Below are 18,826 nucleotides of genomic sequence, written 5' to 3'. Positions count from 1 at the left end.
ACCATGGGATAAAACAACCCAGCATTGGGTCAGTTTTACCCCAGCGTTGTGTTCTGTCCAATATTTGCCAAACTTGGATTAAAAATAGCCCAGCCATTTTTAGAGTGTGTTCCAGATAATTCGGATTTAGGATATTTTACACCTCAACCCCGAAATAACCTTTGGTGTGGTGCTTTTTTTAATGTTAGTTAAAGGCCTGGTTTTACAGAAGAGGCTTAGTTAAATCCAGTATTAGGCCTTCATTAAATTAAGATTTTAAAGCATCCTTTATAAACATGCCTTAGAAAAAGGCGTTACAGGTGTGTATCTTGAGGTGATTGGCACTGGCATTTTATTTTTAGCTCTGACTGTGCTTTTATTTTCAGTTAAGACTGCTCAGACGTGTTTTAGTATAGGACTAGCCTTAAGCCATTTCTGTGAAACCAGGGGTAGATGTTTTAATCTAAATGCCTTTAATGTTACTTAAGGCAGACATCATTATTAATTTTTTTTAGGTAAATTTGGGGAATGCAACTTAAGTATCAATCTTTTTTGTTTATTCTTAATCTTATAAAGGAATTTGCATGATTTTATGAAACCTAGACAAAGCATGTGCATATAGACCGAGTTAACGTATGCTATGTAAATTAATTACAAAACGAAACATTTCATTTTATCAACTTAAAACGTGACAAACTTTCCATGTCAGTCCATAAAGCTCAGTTGGTAAAGCATTGTGCTAGTAATGCAAAGGTTATGGGTTTGATTCCCAGGAAAACACATACTGATAAAACTGTATAGATCATTTTGCTAAATGCAAACAACACTGAGCCAGAAACAGTTCCTGTTTTAGTTTGTAACTATTTTCTTTATTTCACATATATAAAAGATGTTTGTTTAACTTCTTGATTCAGTTATTTGTTTTGTTGTCTGTATTTTATCACAATGTTTATGTAGTGTTAAAAAACTGAAACATGAAGTGCTTATGGACCAGTGTCATTTACATCTTGCAAAATGGTCCTTTAGTTTGAATGCACTACAAGTCACTTTGGGAAAAACTGTCTGCCAAATGCATACATTTAAAAAGATTAATATCACCTCTCATATGAAGAGTTTTCAGAAAGAGAAAATAGATGGAGTTATGACTTTCTTACTTAGTATTTTTGTCTTGTTTTCAGTAAAAATATCCAAAAAAATCTCAAATTAAGTATTTTCTTGATGAGCAAAATGACCTAGGAAAATAAGTCTACACTCTAAAAATTTGACCCATAATGGGTAAATATTGGACAGAACACATGCTGGGTCAAAAATTACCCAATGTTGGGATGTTGTTATGCAACCATGGGGTATAATAACCCAGCAGTTGGGTTAAAATAACCCAGCATTGGGTCAATTATTAACCCAGCACGTGTTCTGTCCAAAATTTACCCATTATGGGTCAAAAATAACCCAGCCATTTTTAGAGTGTAGTTTTGAGAGAAAAAATATAAACTTTAAGTAAATTAGTGCTTAAAACAAGCAAAATAAATCTGGCAATGGAGTAAGAAAGATTTTCTTCAAATAAGTTTACTTTTTTCATAAACACTTAATTCAAGAATATTTTTCTTATTCACTCTAAAAATGGCTGGGTTACTTTTGACCCATAATGGATAAATATTGGACAGAACACATGCTGGGTCAAAAATTACCCAATGTTGGGTGGTTGTTATGCAACCATGGGGTATAATAACCCAGCAGTGGGGTAAAATAACCCAGCATTGGGTCAATTATTAACCCAGCACGTGTTCTGTCCAATATTTACCCATTATGGGTCAAAAATAACCCAGCCATTTTTAGAGTGTAGTTTTGAGAGAAAAAATATAAACTTTAAGTAAATTAGTGCTTAAAACAAGCAAAACAATCTGGCAATGGTATAAGAACATTTTTCTTGAAATAAGTTTACTTTTTTCATAAACACTTAATTCAAGAAAATTTTTCTTATTCACTCTAAAAATGGCTGGGTTATCCTTGACCCACAATGGGCAAGCACCGGACAGAACACGCGCTGGGCCAAAAATTTACCCAACGCTGGGTCATTTTAACCGAACTGCTGGGTTATTGTTACCCCATGGTTGCATAACAACAACCCAACATTGGGTCAATTTTGGCCCAGCACGTGTTCTGTCCAATATTTACCCATTATGGGTCAAAAATACCCATCAATTTTTAGAGTGTTCCATTGGGAGATTTTTTGCTTGTTTTAAGGAGAAATTCGCTTAAATGTTATATTTTTTGTCCAAAAACTAGACTTATTTTTCTAGGTAATTTTGTTCATCAAGAAAATACATCTTAATTTAAGAATTTTTTGTATAGTTTAAATAGTTAAATATATTGTAATATGGGGACGAAGGTGCAGTGTGGAGGTGAAACACCAGGGCCGGTTCTAGATATTTGGAGGCCTTCGCACCCCTCTAAGTTTCAGAATAATGTGAGAAAGCGTCATAAAGTGTTTTTCCTACCCTGTAAGAAATCATTTAAGCACCGCAGTTATCAAACATGTTTTTCTCCATTACTTTTCTTTTTTATTAATTTAACCTATGGATTACATTTATGTTAAAATTAATACGAAATTATGCAAAACCACATGTGTTAAACATTTTAAGGTAGGTAAACTTTGTTGTTGTTGTGGATGCAGTCATTTATTTAAAAACTCACCGTTTTTGGGATAACAAAGGACAACTTTCTTCTTTTTTGCTTTCTCCATACAGACAGCATTGCAAAAACCCTAACCCTAAAAAAACTACAGATAAACACCTCCTAGACATTATTTCAGTAAATGAGCATCAGTATCTTTTATTGTTTTTATTTTAGATGGGTATGAACAGGATTTCTCCTCTTACTAACCCAATATACAGTACGGTTTACAGTTATATATTGTGCATTGCAATATCTATACAAATCAGCTGCTACTGGAAGTTATAAAACTGGAAGCAGAATAATTCAACAGTTGGATCATTTTTCAATAAATATGCATCATGTTTTCATGATTTGAAAACTAAAGTGTAGAGGACTTACAAGATGTACAGACAGTTTATTTAAGGCACTTTAATAACTCCAGTTTGGTTTGCTGTTTGAATTTAAATTCAACGTTTTAACTTAACAGGCGGATGACATCAAGTGATTCTAGAAATCATACAGAAAAGTTTGCTTATCAATCATTCTTGCGGTACTTTTATGTCATCCACCTGCGGTTCTTGCGGCGCTGCATAAAGTCGAACTCACTTTATAACTTTGTGATTGGTGGACTAGCGCACATGGATTTAGCATTTATGGAGGCCCCCACTCCAAGCCTGAGGCCCTAGGCATTTGCCTACTCCGTCTATAGGTAGCGCCTGCCCTGTGTTACATTGATAAAGTGCATTTAATAATAACACCACAAGCTCAAATATGTTGCTTTAGTCGTATAGCCACGTGAGTGTTTACTAGCGCAAAATGCATCTCTTTAATTCCCTTAATAATATTTTTTTGATAAAACATACAATAGTTAAAAAATGAAATGTTAGTCCATGTTAATTCATTAGTGTTTGGGTGTTTCTGTAGGCCTATCTCAAGTTCAACCATGAACCTTATGTATGTCCAACTTGATATGTGCTTTTTGATACAGTGGCAAAAATCCTATAAACAGACTCTTCCCCTAAACTTATATACAGTAAGAGTACATATACTCAGCAATAATACATTAATAATACATGTTCAGTTGTTAAAAATAAAAGTTCTGTATAATATTTCCCCACCAGCCATAGTCTACAGTATATACAATAGTTACAGTACAGAATAAAGGCGTTGTACTACAGTACAAACTTCTACTTTGCGGCCATGTTCCCGGTTGCCCTCAGTCCTTGAAAATGAGCGCATAATCTCCAGAAAAAACCGGACTAAAAACTTCCATACTGGTCCAGCTGTGCTGTTCACCACTAAAAATGGCTAAAATAAGTGAAGGTGTTTTTAGATTTTTGGACTTGTGTCTTTTTGAGGCTGTTCCTCAGGCACATCCACAGTTAAAAAAACATCAGCCATAAGAAAGGAGTCTATGGAAGAGTTGCTGATCCTCATTGGTGCGAGGCGTCGCAGTCTGTTGGGCGTCCAGGGAAGGCGTCGCTGGGCCCTTTGTGACGGTGCCACGGTCAGGTCCATCTCTGTCCCCGTTTGCCAGGGCGGACTTTGCTGTTCCATGTCCATATCTGGCATGAACGCTGGATTCTCTATGCCAGCTTTGGTGGGACAAGAAGGAAAATGTTTTTTTGTACAATTTGAATGAGTTTGTGCTATTGTATTGATCTTTATATACACTGTCAAAATATGTACCCCAGCTGTCACTACGGCAGAACCCTTTTAAAAAAGTACCGCTTTGGAGCTAGAGAGCTCACATTAGTACCTCAAAGGGACAGTTGGGGTACATATATTTTGACAAATTTAATAGTGTACATATGTTTGAATCTATTTGCTTACCTCCCACTGTATATGTGTTGTCTGTGTCATCTATATGTGCCTCACTGCTCACGGCGCTGTCACCTAAAAATACAAAATGACACTTAGTGGAAGACAAGTGGTTAATAAATAAACAAATGCATGATAGATGGAGGGATCTATACATACCATCATCTTCATGATGGTCTTTGCCCTCTGGGTGTCCATTAGGCATCTGAAATGTATGTTTAAATTTAGAGATGCAACACAAACATGTATCAATCCAAGTTTAAAAAGTGATCAGTTATACCTTATGTGTGTGCTCCTTCTTGTGGTGCTTGATTTTTTTGGCCTGGTTTACACCCATCTTAGCAGATTTAAAGGACTCAAGGCGACTCCTCATGGTCCTCTGGAAGATCTCATGCATTTCATCCTCGCTCTGGTTGATACCAAACTGACTGCGACTATATTTGTGACGGTGCTAAAGAGAAAGAGAGAGGACATTGAATAGGGCTGTACAGGTGATCAAAAGCATTGCCATTCAGCAAATGTAGTTAATTCACATATTCCATACATAGCAAGTCTATTATTGTTATTATTCGTATATAGACGATTTTATCATGCACACGTGCATTGCACCATGCGTGATCCGATTTGTGATTGTTTATCGATCTGGCTATGGGCATCGGAACCATAAGGACCATAGACTGTAAATATGGACATAGCGTCTGTGACGTCACCCATAGGTTTGTAAAGAGCTTTTTTGAAGCTTAAAGTATGCGGTGCCTGCGGTCGCCATCTTGGCCGCTTGTCATGTGCATCACTGCAGATAACCAAAAATAGGTAAAGAGGTGGGACCATAGATATGTACACTAGATTTCGCCTTGGCTACCGCAGTTCATTGGAATGAATGCGTCAAATAGAGCCGCCATCTTGAAACGGGAGCAGGTGGAGATAGTAGCATTACCTAGCTACTTCCTATGACAAGACCCGTGTTCCAAGATGGCGGCGGTTTTGACGCATACTTAGAACCCCAAGGCGACATCTGGTGCAGTGGTTCTCAAACTGGGGGGGCCGCGAGATGGTGCCAGGGGGGCCCCAGTTTTATGACATTTTATAAAATACATGAATTTATCATGAATTCTGTGTAACTAAACAAAAAAATATATAAGGCTACTAACCAACAGTATAATTTTATATGTTTTGTTTCATTAAAATTTTACATTTTAGAACAAATTTGTTATACATTTTCTTTGGGGGGGCTGCGAAGAAATGCACTGTACACAAGGGGAGCCGCACGCTGAAAAAGTTTGAGAACCACTGATCTAGTGTACATATCTATGAGTTGGGATGTGGGTGAAACTGAAGTGGCTTGTTGCTGAAACCACGCCCGCCTAGCTCGATTCTAGTGACAGCAATTGCAGTTAGCTATATAGACCAAAAACACTTTTTGTACCAGGCTGTAAACATATTATTTTCTACTATAATGTTGGGCATTTTAACATGGAGGTCTATGGGAATTGACTCCACTTTGGAGCCAGCCTCTAGAGGCCAGTCGATGAATTGCAGTTTAAGTCACTTCCGTATTGGCGTCATCAGAGAGATCGGAAGGTTGCAATAAATAAATAAATAAATAAATAAAAGGTTGCCCCTCAGACAGGACCCACACATTTTTTTAAGACCATGATACTGAACCCACTAACTTTTTCTCTAATTTAGCGCATATGGCTGTTCACTTGTCAGAGCCCCGTCAGTCAAATCCATTTCACTTAAAGCGTAACTAAACCCCTGTGGCCGGTTGCATAAAACTTTAAGACTAGTCTTAAAAGTTAGTTGTGAATTTTTTTCTTCAAGACTGATCATAATTGTTTTAAGTATGTTACATAGAAAGGTAGATTGGTCTAATTTAAATCCAAATAATAAGATCGATTAGCCCTAACTAATTGCTAGTTGGTCAGAATCATTCTTAAGACGCAGTCTTAACGTCACGGCTATGTTTGTGCAACCGGCCACTGCTGGTCAGAGCCTGGCAATATTTGAAAAATGCAAGAAAAGTGGGCAGATCCCAACAGAGATAGAGGGGACGAACTAAGCTCGTACCAAATGTGTGGTGAGATCGTAAAAAGGGCGTGGTAAGCTTGAACCTGCTTACGTCACGTGTTATTTTTTAGACCCAACATCCAGTAGGAAAATTCAACTGCAGTAGCCACCGTTCCACCTGAAGAGGGCAGCACTCAGACGTTTTTACACCATATATTGTAGTATTGAAACACTTTATATCCAAATATCAAATGTCAATACTTACTAAAAATCAATAAACAGCACTAATAAACCATCATTCTTACAGATCATGAACTAAAAAAAGTTGGTTTAGGGTTTAGTTACTCTTTAAGGAACGCCTTCATAAATTAAACTCCGTTCCTCGTTTTAGTTGCAGCCTTGACTTTCACGCTGCGGCTTCCTCAAATCCATTCCACTTGGAGTGACATATGATTTTGGCTCATATTTAAACTCCGTTTCGTGTTTTCGTTACCTTCGCATGCTGCACTTCTAAGACACAACGGTAAACAACGTTTTAAAAGGCTATAAAAGCACTTGTTTAATTAAAAGTAAGTAAAATCTACTAAAGTAAATGTTTTGGCCCACCTTACGTTACATTTTTTTTTGCTCCTGACACGAATGTTGGAATGTTTAACTGACCTCTGCATCAAATGCCTTGTGTAAAATTAAAATGTATCGGTTTCCAAAAGACGAGGGACGACGGTGAGCATCCATCACCTCTTTGCGGATTTGAATGTAAGGTTTGGTAGCTACATTCATTTTACACAGTAATGATAGCTCATTGTAATATTTAATACGCTTTAGTTCTGGGTTTAAACTAGGTAATTTGGTTATTTAAAAATAATACTTTACTCTAAAAGGACTTCTTTGCGTAAGTCTACCGGAAGTTAATTTTGGGCCACAAAAGCCGTTTGTGTTTATGTGTTACCGCTGTAGCCGTCATGGTTGTAGTAAATGATGATATTTGTTTAAGTGGAGATATTCATACATTTTTTCGGCTTCTGTACAGGTGCTGCTGTAAAAGATGATGGGCATTGAAGTCTTCAACCAGATTTTTCCTATCTTGACCGTGGATGTCCAGGGATACAGAGGGAATGCTGTCTTTTCTAATTCAACAAGAGGCAAAACAATGTTAACATCCATATGGAGATTTACTTTCCCATCATCAGGGCTGAGGATAGGCATAGTCCTATCAAGGTATGTAATGATAAAGTTTATAATAATTCTTCTCTGTAAGCAGCTATGTTGAGAAAAGCAGTTAACTTACACAATAGAGGTTACGGAAATGTTTTCTATTCCAAACTGGTAGTTCGACATGTCGGCCATTATGTCAGGCATCATCACATTAGTAAACTCTGAACCAAAGGGCTTGCTGAAATCTATGTTGGGTGACTTTTCACTACGAACGAAGGACAGAGATCCTTCCCGTTCGGCCTGCGTAAAAAATAAATAAAAATGTTCAAAACCCAGAAGTAGAATGTAGTACTTTAAATTACTGAAAAATATTGAAAGAAGATATTTAAATTAATGTCAAATAAATATTGTAAAAGGTGCAAGTGGTTCATGAAAATGTTCACAATGCCATCACTTGTTTGTAAATGATACTGTTGCAAATGCTTATTTTGGGATACTGGATTGCAATTTGAGACGATAAGAAAACTAATTCATTACATTACATTCCCACATTCTTACCTCTGTGACAAAGTTCACAGCGTCTTCCAGGTTAAGCTTGTGAAAGACATTAAACAGGTAATCTCTGTTGTGTCTGACTTTAGGTTTCATCAAAAACCAGCTGATATAATTTTCCTCAAACCTGTTCCAACTAAAATAGAGACAAATGTAAAGATATATATTTATATAAACTCGTATGGTAAGACTAAAATAATTGAGTAAATCTGAGGAAAGCTCACCCCCTTGTCCACCAGTTATCTCCAATACGTCCACAGATGTCTTCCACTGCTGCAAGTATGTGGTCAAAAGCCTATAAGACACCATAAGACATTAATAATTTTATTATTAGTATAAATATCAATATTAGTACTTATTAGAAACTAATGTCAGGAGGGAAATTACCCTATTGTTTAGCTTTTCTATAAGTTTCAACTCAGAATGAGACGCTCTTTTGACCTTAAGCCACTGAACCAATGGCTTCATTGTTAATCCCTGAAAAAACCCAACAACATATTTTTAGTATAAATGAAGACATAGAGTAAAATCCTTTTTCATAATCCTGAATGTTTTTATACCTGAAGGATGACAGTGAAATACACCACAAGGAGTGTGGTGCAGACAATTAAATTCTTCTCTTTAATCTTTTCCTCTTCCAACATGGCCGCCAGCCCGTACGCCACGGCACCTCGCAGGCCACCGTAGCTCATCACAATCTGGTCGATGAGCTCGATGGGAACCAGTCTGAACTTATTCAAGATCCAGGTAAGAATGAAAACACCTGCAGGTTTAACACACACATTCCCCAAACATGCTGTCATGAAAACCCGAGCGTTTGTAAAGATTGCTCTGATTATAATCTTTATTGGACACTGGTTTTTCTTACCTATAATCCTGTAAATGAAGATAAAGAGGAGGGTGAGTAGGATAAAACCTGTGTTCCAAACCCAAATGGACGTATCAATTGCTGTAATGCCCAGGAAGACAAAGATTATGGTCTCGGAGGTGTTCGCCAGCACTTTTATTGCGTGACGAACTGTCGTGACCGATTTTTCGTCCATGTTGGCGTTCACGTATTTCTGACAGCAGACTCCGCAGAAGGTGATCCTGGAAAACATTAATAGGAACGTAAATTACTATTATTTTGGCTTTTATGTGATTTGTGAGGTCTTGGTGACTCTATCGTTATTTGATGGACAGTCTTAAAAGAGTGCTACAGTAAATTTGCCATAAGAAAGAGGGGATGAAGAGGGATAAAATTGGAGTCTGAGGAATTTCTGTGAATGGGATACAGTGTTGCGGATTCTGGCCTTAGGTCATCCAAAGACTTTTCACCTACTATTTTTTCTAAACTATGAAATCTTACATACTACTCGCCTCATCTACTATATAGTATGGAAGTAGGTGGTTTCAGATGTAGAAACAGTCTGCTGCTTGTTCCATTATTCAATGAAACACCTACTTTTCTATACAGTGGGAAACACAAGCCACACCCGCTATTTCCAAGTTTCACTTAGAAATACATTACAAGGGACCCTTTTCACAGCCCAAATATAAGAGAGATAACCATACATATGTTAACTTCTTCCACCCTGAAGCTATTTTGGGGGTTTTCGCCTGGATTTGGCCTACCCAATTTCAAAAGCTTCCCATACCCACATGCAGAAGTTTACATACAAATGTTTGGTATCATTTTACAGGAAACCCTTTGAAATTACATAAAACACTGTTGAAAGTGCTAAACATGGTTGTATGTGATGTCAGTCCTCTAATAAACACAAAAATAAATAGGCGCTTTTTGATGTTTTTTTTCTAAAGTTTTTATTTAAAAGTGTATAACTCTGGCCCTGAGTGCCTCAGCTCCCTGCAGACAGTTTTGTTTGATTCCAGCAATTGCCAGCTTACAGAAGAAAAAAGATTTTTTTCTCTATCATAATCTATGCAAAAGTTATTTTACTCCAACTGATGGGAGGAATAATACCCTTTTTGTATAAAATTTCTGCCTAAAAACATTTGAAGTGCTCCCATAACCACATACAGTGGAATAAATGCAATTGTTTTATATCATTTTAAAGAAAACCCTTTGAAGTTACATAAAAAGCTGCTGTTTGTGACAAATAGTGTTATTTATGTTGTTTTTCATATGATGAAACACCAAATTTTCTTTTTTTATGTTGTAAATACTGCCTCTGATAGTGTATAACTCTGGTTCTGGGTGCTCTAGCAGACTGCAGACAGTTCTGGTTGTTACCAGCAGCAGACAGTAAACACCCAAAAAAAGAATGATCTCTTTAGCATGTCGCATTCAAAAGTTATTTTCATTTTACTGAAGTGTCCGAAAATACATTTTTCATATAAATATGAATTTTTTGTTTTGGACATATAATAAATAACAAGGGATTATTCATGCACACAACCTAAGAAAATGCTGTGAATGGACTCATTTTTTAGAGTAGGACCTAAGAGAAAAGATGGTGTATCATTTGTGGCTATATGTGCTATCTGAGGCAGTCCACACTCAATTTTCCCATATGTTTACAAAAGACGATTTTTTACCTTATTATTCATTCAACTATTGTTGGATATGTGTTGATAATAGAACAAAAATAACGCTGTAGCCTTATTCCTGAGAATGAGAGCTTTCATTTGATATAAGACTTGCCCATGTTTGTCATACTTGAAAAATATGAAATATGTGAATATTAAATCATATAAAAAATTATGGGGGGGGGGGGTGATAGTGTAAATTAAGTGTAAATAACTTTCTTACAGTAAAAGATTTCTCAAAGTGATGCATATCTGGAGAAAGTAGAGAGTCTAAGCTTTCAAACAGTATCTCATATGTGTTACTGGGGTCCATGATGGACCATTAAAGATTAAAAGAATATTTTATTTGAGTCAAAATAGGAAATTTTGTACCCGGGACTGGGTCCTCAGGGTTTAAGAGGTTAAAAGACCCTTACGAAAGTATTGCCGAAAGGGAGAGCATGTCTGCTGTCAGGTAAGCCAGGTAGCCCACCACAAAGATGAAGCCGGCTTCGATGATCTGAACGTTTTTTGTGAACCTGGTCAGGAGGCACAGCAGAATAGCGAACACAACTCCAAGAAATGAACCTCCAAAAGCCACCACAAAAAACGAAACTAGAAGCAGAAAATATTGGATAATATTAAACACTGAATAGTACTAGATAAACACATTGTCAGTAATATGTAATAAGTTCAGTATTCATACATATGCCCTTGATGATCTCTGCGGCGTTAATCAGTGGACCTCCTAGAGTAACAAAACCATCGAATACATTGTAAAGCACCTACAAAAGAAAAAAACAAAATCCAAGTGATGAGATAATGCCCTAAAAGTGCCATTTTAATAAAAATGTGACATTTAGAGAAATCACTTCTCACCACGGTCACTCCGTCATTGAGCAGTGACTCTCCAAACACCAGGATAAATAGCACTTCGTTCACGTGTACTTCCTCGAAAACGGCAATCACTGCCACGGGATCCACTGCGGCGATCAGACTACCAAACAGGAGGAACTGAAGAAGACCAATGTCCAAGTTGCCTGATGGGCACACAGATTGTGATATTCATCTATTGTGTTGTATGCAGATAAATCATACAGAATCTAGCTTTAAAAATAAAGGCATTAAAAACGGCTTTTCACAGCAATGAAATAGAAGAACTATTTTTGGTTCTCCAAGGAACCATTCAAAGGATTTTAAAAGAACAAATTATTTTATTTTATTTTGTTCATTTTTTGAAACAGAAAGATTCTTCAGATTTGAGTCTTTATGAAACCATACAGCCAAAAATGGCTCTTCTATGGCATCCTGTAGCACCTTTATAAAAAAAAATGTGCATGTAGACCAGAACAATTTACTTCGACAGTGGGGTCAGTTAAGTTCTCCTGGTTTACGTCAATGGAGACAAAGGCCTTGCTATATTAATTTTCAAGTGGGCGTGATCCTTGCGTGCATTACATTACGTGTGCATTAACAGAACAGTAAAAATGCAGAAAATAGCAGTATTGGATTTACCCAGTATTCCCGCCAGGTAGCAGCCCCACAGCGAAAGACCGAGCGCTGCCGCATTCCAGCACGTTCCAATAATGGCGTAAACGAGAATGGTACCCAGGTTTCTGAAAAAGAGCTTGTTGGGCATAAAGTAACTCGCATCCAAGATGATCTGGGGCAGCAGGTAGTTAAAGAAGGTGCTGGGCGTCAGTCTGAAAGTCTGCGTGTGGTCCGCTGCCCAGATGACCCCTCCCAAAAGAAATCCAACCATGATCAGCATACCACTTTCAGGAATCACACTGGTGACGTGGTTGGTTATTAAGATCACTGGAGAGAAAAATAACAATTACAAACAACAATGTATTTATTTTTAAGGAGGTACACGCATTATACAGTATGTTACAACGTGGAGGCGATTGATGTGCGTTAAAGATAAACTGTGTAGATTTTAGCGGCATCTAGCCGTGAGACTGCGTTTTCACCTTGAGTCCAGTTGAGATGTTGCATTAGCACTTGGACTAAAGAGAAAACATGTCATATTGGTTTTGATAAAACAACTGTCCAGTCGATAATCTGGGTGTGCCTAATAGTACAGAATGTACCAGGTTTTGTGAACATTGACTACACATGTTGTATACCACATTCCAAATGGCTTAAATATTTAAGTCATTTTAAATTGTGAAGATGGCTTGTACAAAAATATCTGAATTTTTTTATTTCTTTTTACTTTTTGTCTTCTACTGTATATAAATTTTTTATTGAGTCTTTGAGCTTTCTCTGAACTGTTTTTGTAATCTAGATACCCTTGTATTGTATAATTTCCTAGTACGACATTAAAGGATCATCTTGCTTTTTGAGAACTGAACTGACATTTATCCTCTCATTACGCATGCATGACCTCAAGTTCAGTACAAACCTCTTTAATTCATTCATGAGGAATGTTTCACAGGTGTTTAACTATAAGATGCTTTCAGGTCTTTGTTTCTACAGCATTTATTAGTCTTTGTAAATGTTCATTTAGTCAAAATCTGAAAATGTACTAGGCAAAGCATCTTTTAACTCCGCCCCCTCTTACTGTCACACTGCGTCCGAAACTGCATCATGTGACAGTACGTACTGAATTAGTAAGTTTTGACCATTAAAAAAGTATGTGCTATATGTGTTGTGTCAATAAAATTCGGATATACTACATCCGCAATGCTGATACATCACGTGACACACGTCATCATAACAACAGGTGAGCATTTAACTTGAATGCGATTAAACAAGCACAATTTAACCACAATGTGTATTTACATTTAAATAGAACCTCATTACCACTTTCAGACATTTTTTAATTATGACGACGCCCCTCCTTCTTTATTGTCATTGCATGACTCCACTTCTGGGGACTCATGTGATAGTAAAGTCTCCGTCGAGTGCACACTTCAAAATCGTAGGTCATCCGAAGACTTTTCGCCTACTATTTTTCCAATACTATGAAATGGAGCCTCCACGGACCATTGGCGTAATTATAACAAAGAAAGATTTGTCAATGTCTTTGTCTCGTGTATTTTTTTTATAGTAACGCTTAAAGGAATAGTCTACTCATTTTCAATATTAAAATATGTTATTACCTTAACTAAGAATTGTTGATACATCCCTCTATCATCTGTGTGCGTGCACGTAAGCACTGGAGCGCGCTGCGACGCTTCGATAGCATTTAGCTTAGCCCCATTCATTCAATGGTACCATTTAGAGATAAAGTTAGAAGTGACCAAACACATCAACGTTTTTCCTATTTAAGACGAGTAGTTATACAAGCAAGTTTGGTGGTACAAAATAAAACGTAGCGCTTTTCTAAGCGGATTTAAAAGAGGAACTATATTTTATGGCGTAATAGCACTTTTGGGAGTACTTCGACTCGCCTGAAAAGTCCGCTCCCCTTCTCACTCTCATAAGGGTACTGCGCCGAGTCGAAGTACTCCCAAAAGTGCTATTACGCCATAAAATGTAGCTCCTCTTTTAAATCCGCTTAGAAAAGCGCTACGTTTTGTTTTGTACCACCAAACTTGCTCATATAACTACTCGTCTTAAATAGGAAAAACGTTGATGTGTTTGGTCACTTCTAGCTTTGTCTCTGTTTGGTACAGTTGAATGAATGGGGCTAAGCTAAATGCTATCGAAGCGCTACGTTTTATTTGGTACCACCAAACTTGCTCGTATAACTACTCGTCTTAAATAGGAAAAACGTTGATGTGTTTGGTCACTTCTAACTTTATCTCTGTTTGGTACCATTGAATGAATGGGGCTAAGCTAAATGCTATCGAAGCGTCACAGCGTGCTCCAGCGCTTACGTGCACGCACACAGATGATAGAGGGATGTATCAACAATTCTTAGTTAAGGTAGTAACATATTTTAATACTGAAAATGAGTAGACTATTCCTTTAATGTGTAAGGAAACCCCATTTATATATTTTTTAGCTTATTTGTTTTTCTATTCTCGAGTTATATTGTTCAGTAAATGATATCATTACACTTGTAAGGCTTGTAACATTTACAATATTTTAATTAAAAAAAATTAAGAGAAAGTGGTGTATGTTTTACATTCCCTGAACGATTTGCTGACCTTTACGTTTGGAGACATCGATCTCCTTGTGCAAATAAATGTATAAAAAAAAACTTCTCGAGAAAGTTCTTTGCTAAGGGTAATCTGCACAAATATGAAGGTAAGGTGATAATAATGTTGGAAAGGGTAGCAGTAACCTAACTCCTTTGGGTTTTAATGGCATATTCTCTAACGTGGTGAATATGAGGGTAAAAGCTTGATGCTTTCAGGTAATGGAGGAGAGGAAAGGAGACGCATAATTTTGAGGTTGTTTAAAAGTTCAGAAGGAGGAATTTTACAGATATTGAACTGTTGCATTGCTCATTAGCTTTTCACGTGCAATGGTTGCAGTTTGTTCTGTGGTAATAAATAATGTTTTTAACTAACTTATCGACCATACTTGACTCATTAAAGATGATATATGCAGGACCTGATGATTTTTGACACTATACCATTAACCTAAAGGAGTAAGCTTGTAGCTATTTTATTAACTTACATTCATATTTGTTCAGAGAACCAGCATTGAAAAGGCTTTAAAATTAAAACACGACAAATCATAATGCGACTTTCACATAATGCGACTTTCACGCGGCGCAAGCCATTGAAATAAATGGGTTTCATAGTGCTGCGCAGCACACACCGCGTCCTATGTGAAAGCCGCATAAAGCGACAGGAAAAAATACATCACAGCGCCCAGCAGCCATTCACTGAAAAAATTATTCATTCAATTTACTAAATTTTTTAAAGTGAAGTGGTTGCGCTGCCAAGCGATTTGTGCTCTGATGGCCAGACCAATGTAGGCGGGGTTTTCAATAAATTACTATGGTGTTTATATTTGCGTTAAGTAGTCGATGAGGAATACAGAGACTGATGTTGTCCGTCTCCATTTCACGTAACTTCAAGCTGCCTACCTACAGCAAGCTACTTTACTTAAAACACACCTGACATGCCAACTTGAGCTACGTGTTTCCATGACACGGCTTTCCCTCCAATGTCTCTGTAGGAGCGTAAACTTGCATTATAAAGCTTCGGGAATTCAGAGTATAAGCTTTTCTTCCATTTTGCTTGTTTGGATGCCCCGTTTCTATTGGCTGTGCGGGTAATTGTCACAAACTATTTTGAACTTTGACCGCGGACGCGCTTTGCTCGACGCAACAAAAAAACGCCCTCGCGTGGCACAAGCCATTGAAATGAATGGGTTTCATAGCGCAGCGTACACCGCGTCTTATATGAAAGCCGCATAAAGCGTCAGAAAAAAATACATCACAGCGCCCAGCAGCCATTCACTGAAAAAAAATATTCTTTCAATTTACTCAATTTTTTTAAGGTAAGCGGTTGCAATCAATTTATTGAAGCTACATTTAAACAAAAGTTTTTTGTTTTTCTAAATTTTTTGTTTAAATGTAGCTTAAATAAATTGACTGCGACCACTTACCTTAACAAATTTGAGTAAATTGAATGAAAAAAAAGTGTGGCTGCGTTTACCCAAATTTGCCGATTTCCGCTTCACAAATGCGGAACTGTGAAAAGGGTCCATGTGGAAGTAAAGTCGATCTTCCTGTTCACTGGGGCTTTAAACGAAATAATAATTACAATACATTCAAACAGGAACAGGAACTTAAAACCGTTTTTTTATTCTTATACTATTTCTTGCTTTTACTTTACATTACTTTTTGTCTCAATTTGTCTTACAGTATTTATTATTATTATCCTCTGAATTTATGAAATAAAATGTACAAATGTTCCAACATTAAGACCCCAATTTAACTGTCCCATCACCTTTGATAAGAAGGACTATTATTAGTATCAAACCGTGAAAACTTGAAAGAGAAACTTGCGGAAAAACATCAATAGCATGTGAGGAATGTTAGTGATAACGGAGGAATTGTCACATGCTACACTAGCAAGTTATGAAAAATATTATTTTTTGCAAATCATTCATTACCCTGCCATTGTAATCAAGTTACATTGTACTGCATTTCTTTTACATAACTGAACTGGAACTCTTCCTTTTAATAAATTATGACATCATCTTACAAACAAACACTTTGAATTGATTAATTTGGAAAATTGCACGCAACCAAATAGTTTTATGCCGTTTTTTAAACAATTATATTTTTTGTTGACTATCATGCAGCCATGCAAGGTTAACATTAGTTTAAGCATTTGCAAAACTTTAGCATTAAATATTTTTTGTTAATCTTAATTTTTAACTAATCAAATTCTCCAAAAGTCATTCATTTTAATGAATACCCAATGCATTAACCATTGTTAACGTGTAGAACCTAGTTGCATACCTATTAGTTTTGCCAGGGCAGCCACAAATATCCACAATATCACCAGGTACGGCGTCTCCACGTGATGCCACTGGAATGAGACTATTGGAAGTCCAGTGAGATTTTGCTTTAACAGATGACGGTTCTGAATTTCGTCTCCATGCATCCCTTGCACGAAAGGGTTAACCAGACACAGGATGAAAAGTGCCGTTATCAGGCAGAGGCAGGCAGAGGTTGACATTGTAACAGTTGAGTAATAAAGATGCTGTAATACAGTTACAGTGTGAACTAGAATGTCCTGTCCAAATATATATACCGGCTTTGTGATGAAAGTCCATCAGAAGGTTCCAATGTTTCATAGGTGTTTGCTCACCTAAATGTGCAAAGTCCTCAATGAAACACAGTGGTACAGTTTTTCCTTTCAGTTTTTTTCAAAGCTTCTCTTCCTTGCTGGCTTATCATCCATTTCTCTGTCTTTGTAGTCCCGGAGAGGTGCAGTGCAATCAGGGCAGTGTGTAACAAGAGCAGTGGCGAGACGTCTTGTCAGCCTTTAATTTGTTAGACAGAAAGGGGGCTGAGATCTACGTCACTGAAGTGTTTCTCTGTCACGCTTTTGATCATTACTCTTTATGTTTCTGTTGAAAAGCTTCCCCTGAGGTCTTTGCTGGTTAGTGTTCAGCCAACATTAGAAGTCTGTCCCGCTGCATTGTTACATTAAATAAGACTGTGTTTCTTTTTTTGCATATTTTGGTGTAAAAATTCTACCCAAAACTTTAAATAAAGCCTTAGTGTTTTAAAACTGCACATTTTTTGCAAAATTAACACCAAAAAAATTTAAAATTGCTAAATTTACAAACCTTTTAATTTATCATGTCCATCACAATTCCTCCACAAATGAGATTTGCTTAACCTTTCGTGTTCCAAGGACGAAGGTCGTATAGTTTTGGAGGTACATATTGACATAATTTTCATTTTTGGGTGAACTACCCCTTTAATGAATTATTGCATATTTGCTCTCATTGTTTCATTATTTGAATTCATTTGCAAACAAAACGTTTCTTATGAAGATTTCCTTGATGTCAGATTGCTGACTTAAGATAACTTCGGTGTTAAAAAAAGTTTCCAGAGTTAAACACTGACTATTTGGCTCAGTCTGAATGTGACGTGATAAAGGAAGTCATTAGTAAAGCCTGTTACTTTGTGTGTGTGTGTGTGTCGTTGAAAGTCTTACTTGTAGATCATATGTTGACAGATGATTGACTACTGAAAAATGAAATATTTAGCTTTAATGCAAACATGATTAGCAATTCAGTTACAGTGACTATAAATTGTGATAATAAAACATAGTAGCTCTGATACTTTATCTGTCCTTTATGACATGCTATAGTTTATCTAAGTCAGGTTTTATGATTTGTTCAATTTGAAGGATTTATTGGGTGTTTCTTTGTTTTTTCTTTTGTTTGTCTTATTATTTACAATTGCCTTAGGGCATAGGGTTTTCAAACTTTATGATGCCAAAGACCCCCAATTATGATAAACCTTTTGACCCCCTACCTAAAATGTGTATATATAGACATTATTTTTATGTATAACATAAAACATGAAGAGATTTTGAAGTCAAATGTATTGGTATTGCTGGCTGCAGCATCCTTAAATCTTAAAACAATAAATCTTGTATCATAGCAGCTTTACAAGAAATCTTGCCTTACCCAATAAGTGAGATAAAGTGAACTACAGTATAATAAGAAAAGCACACTAGAAAGATAGAAAGAAAATGCTTTATAAATTAGT

General features: G+C 36.7%; 1 protein-coding gene and 1 long non-coding RNA gene across 2 annotated transcripts; one reads left to right on the top strand and one right to left on the bottom strand.

Annotated features, from left to right (window-relative positions):
• Nucleotides 1-3,404: 3,404 nt before the first annotated feature.
• On the bottom strand, nucleotides 3,405-17,726 carry slc9a3.1 (solute carrier family 9 member A3, tandem duplicate 1). The gene is made up of 16 exons (XM_055220474.2): nucleotides 17,057-17,726; nucleotides 12,196-12,498; nucleotides 11,560-11,720; nucleotides 11,387-11,465; nucleotides 11,118-11,295; nucleotides 9,041-9,261; nucleotides 8,733-8,935; nucleotides 8,560-8,649; nucleotides 8,397-8,467; nucleotides 8,179-8,308; nucleotides 7,754-7,920; nucleotides 7,475-7,592; nucleotides 4,736-4,906; nucleotides 4,615-4,660; nucleotides 4,468-4,530; nucleotides 3,405-4,229 (listed from the first exon to the last, which is right to left on the bottom strand). The coding sequence occupies exons 1-16, from the start codon at nucleotides 17,274-17,276 to the stop codon at nucleotides 3,964-3,966; spliced, it is 2,487 nt and encodes an 828-aa protein (XP_055076449.2). The 5' UTR covers nucleotides 17,277-17,726; the 3' UTR covers nucleotides 3,405-3,963.
• On the top strand, nucleotides 7,012-8,961 carry LOC129455722 (uncharacterized). Its single transcript, XR_008648474.2, has 3 exons — nucleotides 7,012-7,221; nucleotides 7,496-7,683; nucleotides 8,826-8,961. It is a non-coding gene; the product is annotated as an uncharacterized lncRNA (long non-coding RNA).
• Nucleotides 17,727-18,826: the final 1,100 nt, after the last annotated feature.

This window comes from Misgurnus anguillicaudatus, chromosome 20 (genome assembly GCF_027580225.2).
Source record: "Misgurnus anguillicaudatus chromosome 20, ASM2758022v2, whole genome shotgun sequence".
In the NCBI taxonomy this organism is placed as follows: domain Eukaryota; kingdom Metazoa; phylum Chordata; class Actinopteri; order Cypriniformes; family Cobitidae; genus Misgurnus; species Misgurnus anguillicaudatus.
The sequence above is the reverse complement of the archived record's forward strand: the minus strand, read 5'-3'. Positions and strand labels throughout refer to the sequence as shown.